This window comes from Eriocheir sinensis, chromosome 14 (genome assembly GCF_024679095.1).
Source record: "Eriocheir sinensis breed Jianghai 21 chromosome 14, ASM2467909v1, whole genome shotgun sequence".
NCBI lineage: Eukaryota > Metazoa > Arthropoda > Malacostraca > Decapoda > Varunidae > Eriocheir > Eriocheir sinensis.
Window position 1 is genome coordinate 19743050 of NC_066522.1, and position 8300 is coordinate 19751349.

Genomic DNA, 8300 nt, shown 5'->3' on the forward strand with positions numbered 1-8300 from the left:
AAACAAACAGACAGACAGGCGGACAAACAGACGCAAGCATGCTTCCATCAGGGAAACACAAAAGTTTTCAAGAACATCTTGGGTTGTCAACACTTTACTGATGTCAACAAACGCGCGGGTACGAGCGCGCGCGCACGCACGTACACGCGCACACACACACACACACACACACACACACACACAGTCTCAGCGCCATTACTTGAGAAGAGAACTTTACAGGGATACTTACAGTGCTTGTACCACGCATCTGAAACAAAGAAAAAAACTTGATGAGAAAACATTGCAAATGAAATCAAGAGCATCAAATATATATAAAAATCTGTAATTAATTTAAACAAGGAAGGACAATCCATACATAATATCTTTCCTTCCATGCTTCACAGGCAAGCAGAATAACTAGGAAACAAGAACCTCAGTGACGGGAATAATAGTAAAAAGAAGAAAAGAGGAGGAAGGCTGGTGATGGTGGTGGTGATGGCAAGTACTACAGTTGGCTCCCCTCAAAAAAATATCGAACGCTTTTTTAATACTAGACAAGAGAATGAGCGAACGGTGGACAGAATGGACGCCGCTGACTGCATGACATGGAATTCGTTCTTGACTGTTTTCATATTTCTTCCTAAGCCGGACCAGCAACGGTCTTCACTGCCTGAGCTACAAGCGACGCGTGGCGACGATCAGATCAGATCAGATGAGCGGCGCCTCCTCCTATATTCTGTATATTTTCTATCTTGAAACTTATTCTGCTCCTACCGACATTAATAGTGATACTACTACTATTACTACTACTATTACTACAACAACTACTACTACTACTACTACTACTACTACTATTGCTACTACTATTAAAACAGCAATTAAATTACAATGATGATGATCATCACAATAATGATAAAAAATAGTAGGGGTAGAGAATCAGAAGTGTTGGAAGAACAGAAAGGTTTGAGGGAAAAATAACTATAAACAATAAAGATATGATATTAATAATTATAAAATAAAATAAAATAACGATGAAAATAATAATAGAACAAAAAAATAATAAAATTATTGTTAGTACTATTATTATTAGTAGTAGCAGTAGCAGTAGAAGTAGCAGTAATAGTAGAAGTAGTAGTTGTAGTAATAAGCATCATTACTAACACTATTTTATAATCTTAATTTTATTAATACTAACACAACAAAAACAAAAAAATAGCAGCAGTAAGATATAACGATAATAAGTATTTTAATAACTACATTAATAACATTAGCAATAGTAATAATAATAATAATAATAATAATAATAATAATAATAATAATAATAATAATAATAATAATAATAATAAGAAGAAGAAGAAGAAAAATAATAATAATAATAAGAAGAAGAAGAAATAGATGAAGATAAAAAAGAAAGATGAAATAAATAATAACGAATAATAATACCACCATAATATTAATTTTTATATTATTAATATAATCAAAATTATGATTATGATTATGAAATGGTTTTGGGGAAGGTCATATCACAAGTACAACTAATAATACACGATTGACCAAAATAAAAGTGTCAACCAAGAAGAAAAAGAAGTCAGGGCAGACAGAGGACAAGGCGGGGGTGTTAAATTAGCAGGAGCAGGACGGAGCACAGCGTGGCCAGGCCGAGGCAGAGAGCGTTGGGAAAGACGTGTGTCCTGCAGTAGAGTGTTTGGCTACAGCTGAAGATGAATAATGATAATACTAATAACGATGATAAAAATAATAACAACAAAAATACTACTACTACTACTACTACTACTACTACTACTACTACTACTACTACTAATAATAATAATAATAATAATAATAATAATAATAATAATAATACGAAAAAGAAGATTACAAAATTAATCTCACTGATACCTAATGCAATGGTGAGCATGCACAAAGAAACACAAAAAATGTTCAGAATAATATACTCATAATACAACATAATAATAAAAATAAAAATAATAAGGCTAATAATAATAAAAAACCATCAATAATAATAATGATAACACCGAGAAAAGTAACAACAATAATAACTATGTATGATCTTAGCGCACACACGAGCAAAAAAAAAAATATATATATATATATATATATATATATATATATATATATATATATATATATATATATATATATATATATATATATATATATATATATAAAAAGATCGGTATAATGTGTCTATCTTACGCAAACACGTCTTTCACAAACACATCCCTTTTACACACACGCCCTCACACGAGCATCACCACCGATCGAGGAGGACAAGGCACTGCGATGAGGGCCTGAAGATGGCACGAAGCTTTGTGTCTGTTAGCTGGGGACATTATGATGGAGTTACGCGGACTGCCAGGCATATGTCTCGTCTCTACGGCACACCTGTACATCCCAAACACACACACACACACACACACACACACACACACACACACACACACACATACACCACACACACGCACACATTGTTTCTTCCATGTATCCTCGTCTTTTTAACTCTCAAGACCCACTCACGTTCAAAAGACACCAATCACATGCATTTCTACACCAAGAGGCAGCCGGAGCAGAGCATATATATAATTTTTTTTTTAACAAGTATGTATTGTAGAAATGTATGGCATCTATATAGTCATCCGTCTCGCATGCGGTTAGTTAATACTCTTAAAAATTCATTATTGTATACCTAGTTACCCATCAACATCTTTTCCCCTCGTCATTTTGCAGCATGTCTTTTTTCTTCCTTCTTTTCTTTCCTTTCCCTTCAGTCATCGAAATCTCTTATTCTCTCATCTCCTTTTCATCGTATCTCTTTAACCATCAACAAACAGCAACTCTTTATCGTTTTGCAGCATTCATCTTTTTCTTCTTTCCTTTCTTTTCCCTTCAATCATCGAAATCTCTTATTCTCTCATCTCCAATTCATTGGATCTCGTTAACCATCAACAAACAGCGACTCTTTATCGTTTTGCAGCATTCATCTTTTTTCTCTCGCAAGCCAATCATCCCTTCCCTTAAATCCTTCCTCTCTCCCCTCCCTGATCCTTCTCCGCCGCGTCCGCCCGCCCGTCCCCGCCTTGCACGCTTCGTTGTGGCGGCAAGCGGACGGACGGACGGTTTGGTTAGCATTGTCATCACGTTCGCTGGTCCGCCACGACAATCAACGGCACTGATGGAAGGAATTAGCAGCCATACTCCCTTCTTCTCTGGCTGTTCGTCCCCTCTGTGTGTTGTGGAGATGGTCTTCAATGAACGCGCGATAACTGGATAGGAATGGTTCGCTTTTGTGTTAATTTAAGATAGAAATACAATACCGACGGGAATCAGGCTCTTTTATCTAGCTGTTCGTGTATACTGTGTGTCCGTGATGTTGATATGATCTCCAGGAAAGTCGTGACGAGGAGACTGACATGCACTGTTTTGTATTTACGAGTTAATGCTATACAGAGCTGAATGTTATTAGATCAATGTTAATAGACCGAAAACAGAGGAGAAAACAAAAGCTTGAAGTTGTTGAAAGAAAGAAATCATCGCCTGTTTATCATAATGGACTGCAGGTTATTTAAATGATCTGATGAGCATTTAAAGGTAATAGTTACGTAATTATGGACCTAAACAACACTAAATTAATACATTGGTGAAATATCTCCCTTTAACAGGCTAGGATCCCATTCATATATATGTAGGTTAGTTTTCTCTCTCTCTCTCTCTCTCTCTCTCTCTCTCTCTCTCTCTCTCTCTCTCTCTCTCTCTCTCTCTCTCTCTCTCTCTCTCTCTCTCTCTCTCTCTCTCTTTCTTAATCACCCTGTACTCCCATCCCTCCTCCATTACCACGACCCTCATTGTACAGCCGGATCTTTCTCCTCTCCTTCCCTCCCTCTCCCTCTTTTCCTCCCTCCTCCCTCTCCCTACCTACCCTATCCTGGCCTCCCTCTCTCCCTCCCCTCATCCATCCATCCCAGGCCTCGTCCACCACCTCCTTCCTTCCCTTTCCTTTCCTTCCCTTCATCTTTCCTAATGGTCACTCTGTCCCGACCCAAGCGATGTCATTTTTATCTACACACACACACACACACACACACACACACACACACACACACACACACACACACACACACACACCTGCCCCCAAAAAATCATGTATCAGGTGAACTAGCGATTGATCAGCATAGCCAGGTGTTTTCCACTCTCCTTGATTGCTTAGCGACACAAACCTGCCAGGTATTAGCGATAAAATTGCCCCGCTTCACATCTGATGCTTCGGAGGGTAGGTGTTATAGCAGATAAATTTGGAAAGCGAGTTTTGATCGTTTTTCCTTGTACGCATTGAGTGGTCGATTTCAGGTAAAGAGCCGAGAAAAGAGAGAGAGAGAGAGAGAGAGAGAGAGAGAGAGAGAGAGAGAGAGAGAGAGAGAGAGAGAGAGAGAGAGAGAGAGAGAGAGAGAGAGAGAGAGAGAGAGAGTGTGTGTGTGTGTGTGTGTGTGTGTGTGTGTGTGTGTGTGTGTGTGTGTGTGTGTTATAAACAAACTGATTGACATACTTATAACTTAGATGCGTGTTTGTTCATAATTTCATGATGGTATTTAACAAACATACGAATAACGGAGCAAGCAAGGACACACACACAAGATTAAATATAAATATTTAATATGTGTGTCTCTGTGTGTGTATATATATATATATATATATATAGATATATATATATATATATATATATATATATATATATATATATATATAAAGATATATATATACACACACACACACACACACACACACACACACACACAGAAACACACAAAGATATATATATATATATATATATATATATATATATATATATATATATATATATATATATATTTTGTGGGTTTATATACAGGAGAAAACTGTCCCTGCTCAGGTGATAGAATGTTATGGTCCTGCTTTGTGTGTTGTTCAGCTCAAGATTACATGCCACGTAATTTTTCTTGGCATGTAACACATCACAGGCTCTTGTGGCTTTGTTTGCTTCGTTATGAGTCTGTTCCCAGAAGTCTGTCTGTCCCTGCTCATCGTCACTTTCCTCTGCAGGAGCCATAACTCCGTGGCGTCCACTCGGCCCTGCACCTGCGTGTGTGTTCGGCGCGTCCCACTCGTTCGGCTGCAGGAGATTAATCGACGCGCTCCTTCAGTGTCTCCATCTGCCTTGTCTTTTCCAGCGGACTCAGAGGAACGGGTGGAGAGTCTTTATCCCGAGAATATTTCATTAGAAGAGAATTTTAAAAGCACAGCAACATTAATTATACGTTGTGTCTTCACTCTACTTTACGGGCAGCATTATGCTACGTCTTAAATTTATACAAGTGGTGTGCCGATCTGATTTCGGTGAAAACATTGTAGGTGTTCTTATGATTGTGTAAGCTGAAAGTATGCTCGTAAATGAAGAAACACACACACACACACACACACACACACACACAATGAACAAATAAATTAATATATATATATATATATATATATATATATATATATATATATATATATATATATATATATATATATATATATTATATTATATATATATATATATATATATATATATATATATATATATATATATATATATATATATATATATATATATATATATATATATATATATATATATATATATATATATATATATATATATATATATATATATATATATATATATATATATATATATATATATATACACAATTTTCCAGTAAGGTTCCCTTTGTCCGGGCGTCGGCTCCTCGGCGCTGGTGTTCTCGCAGGCAATTGATCGTGCGCACGTTTAATGCCCCTTTTTTCTGGGTAACATGTCGTAGTTCATCGCCGCCGCTCCGGGGAGTTCCAACAAAGCGCGCCTCCGGCCCTCCTTTGTTAGACTCGGCCGTCCTGCTGCGTCCCTCGCCTGACCCGGCTCATGGGTTCTCCGCCTTGCCCGCGCCGAGAGCTGAACGTGATGTGTTTCTGTTTTCCTTTGCACAGCTGAGGCTTCAGTTGTGCGGCGTCCTGGCGGAGTCATTACCGCGCGATACGATCTGTCACTCCGTCACGCCAAGGAAGTACACACGTCCGACCCCGGGAACTGCCGCCACACGTGATCCTCCGCCTGGACTCCACCTGTCATCCATCATCACATCCTCCACCATCACAGCCCTCCGCTTGAACCGCCGCCCCACCCCTGCCCGCGCCCCGCCACCCCACCGACACGTACCATTTACGGGTCACAGACGCTACTCACGGCAGATAAGATTAAGGGTTTATCGTGGCTTCCTGTCGCCCTCTACCCCACTCCACCCTCTTATCTTTCCCCTGATATAACCTTCGGTCACACACTTCTGCTCTCTCTCTCTCTCTCTCTCTGTCACACACACACACACACACACACACACACACACACACACACACAAGCGGCATCGAAAGCATCGGAGTGCTTGCGGAGTGCGTGCGCGCCTGACACTCTCCGCTGCGAGGAACATAGGTGGTGGCAGGTCAGAGGGACGCCATAACAGCTAAATTGTTGATGAAGAGAGCATGGACAAGAGGAAAAGGATGATGACAGGGGTGAGAGAGCGGGAGGGAGGGAGCGAGGGGCCTCATCTGTCAAGTGTCATGGTGATACGTACCGTCTCTGGGCGGGGAGGGGCACTGGACGGGCGCGTACGGTCCCATGTGGTAGCCGTACGAGCCCTGGTACATGGGCGGGAAGCCGTAGCCGGGAGCATTGTACTGTGCGGTCTGCTGATAGCCGAGGGGCTGTGCGTAGGGCGGCGTAGTCATCGTCATGGTCTGGAAGCGCCCACAGGAGGAGGTGGAGGGCGGCGGCCGAAGGAAGGGCGCGCTAGCGCTTACCCCGCCATCAGGTCCGCCGATGGTTCTCGGTGGCTCTCCCACCTTGGCAATGGCTGAGAGGATGCACTTCTCCACAGTCACCACAGTTACCACACTACCACTGTCTCACACTACCACTGCCCAAAGGCGGGCTCCCGCATGGCGCGGCAACAGCGGCAAGCACAGCAAAATTGTGGCGGAGGGTTTAGTCGCATGTGGGTCAGGCAGCGGCGGGCGCGGGCGGGGCAGCAGCTGCGGCCATGTGGGCGCGGGTGGCGGGGTACACGGGGGCGTGGCGAGGCGGGCGGCCCGGGACGACGTGCCCAGGGGCTAGGGCCTCCCTAGGGTCCAACCAGCACGCGGCCGCTGCGGGTGGTGGGGCGGGCGGGCCACGCAGGCCAGGGGGAGGGCACACACACGCACACTCCCCTGTCACTTAGATGCACCCACGCACTGCTGCAGGCGTTGGCAGGCTAGTTTATGCAGCCGTAACGTTGTTACATACACGCGCGTGTAACACTCACGGCAAAGTCCAACAGACTGACATGTAATTCCTGACAAGGCTTAATACTTCCTTTACAACAGGTACACACACTAGACAGCAAGAGACTCCGCCCACCTAGATAACAGCAGCCAATCAGCCACCAACTCCTCCCAAGCGAGACTAGAAACGCGCCCTGAGTGGCTACACCTGTGGGGGCCACGCCCCTTTGTGTACTCCTCTCGTTCATCAACTTTATGGCCGCTCCAGACCCCGCCCACAGAGTCCACCTTTGTTGCACCAGCCAGGCCGGTTTTCACCACGTCTTCATTTAATAATTTTTTAATCAAATGTAGGTAATGAATTCCGGCTGACACTAAGCGTGATGAGAGTGTGCTTGTCGGCCGAGTGACAGCAGGGCGGGCGTGGCGGCCAGCGTACCTGGGCCCAGGTGAGGCGGCGGCTCTGGCGACGTGTGGCGACGAGGGTCAGGGGAGGCGGGGTCGTCCCTCGTAAGCCTTTGACTCTGAATGTATTGGGTCCCTTTGCTCTTTTCATCAAAACGTAATACAGAAGCGGTCCCATGCAAGCCTCTCCATTTAAGGCGCGTCTCCCGCCCACCACCGCCAGCCGGGTCGGACACTGCCTGCCTACCTGCCTCCCTTTATATGAGGCGCTGCCCTATGCATATATAATGTCCTCTGTCAGAGAAGAGCCTGGCGTCAGTTTCCATAAGTCACCACAATCTTATCTCAATCAGCAATTCATTTTTCTTTGTGTTTCCACGTCTGTATTGCCAGTTATGTCCAGCGGGCCCCGAGCGGCGACCCTGGCCACCAAAACCAACACTGCCTCCACGCTGTCCTCAACATGGGTTTGTCTCCCCCTCGTTCAGCTACCCGCGGCTCCTCATTCAATAATATGCAAAGTGTTAATTTTTTCCTTGAGATGATGGTAATTTTTCTCCCAACCC

The 8300-nt window shown here is 43.3% G+C and overlaps 1 protein-coding gene across 1 annotated transcript in view; it reads right to left on the reverse strand.

The window, feature by feature from the left end:
* LOC126998605 (homeotic protein distal-less-like) overlaps positions 1 to 8072 on the reverse strand; it is a 60126-nt gene extending 52054 nt beyond the window's left edge. The window contains exons 1-2 of the mRNA XM_050860516.1: positions 6642 to 8072; positions 230 to 247 (exon numbers count right to left, since the gene is read on the reverse strand). Coding sequence (XP_050716473.1) covers positions 230 to 247; positions 6642 to 6801 — 178 coding nt within the window. The 5' untranslated portion in view covers positions 6802 to 8072. The remainder of the gene's footprint in view (positions 1 to 229; positions 248 to 6641) is intronic.
* Between the last annotated feature and the right edge of the window lie 228 nt (positions 8073 to 8300).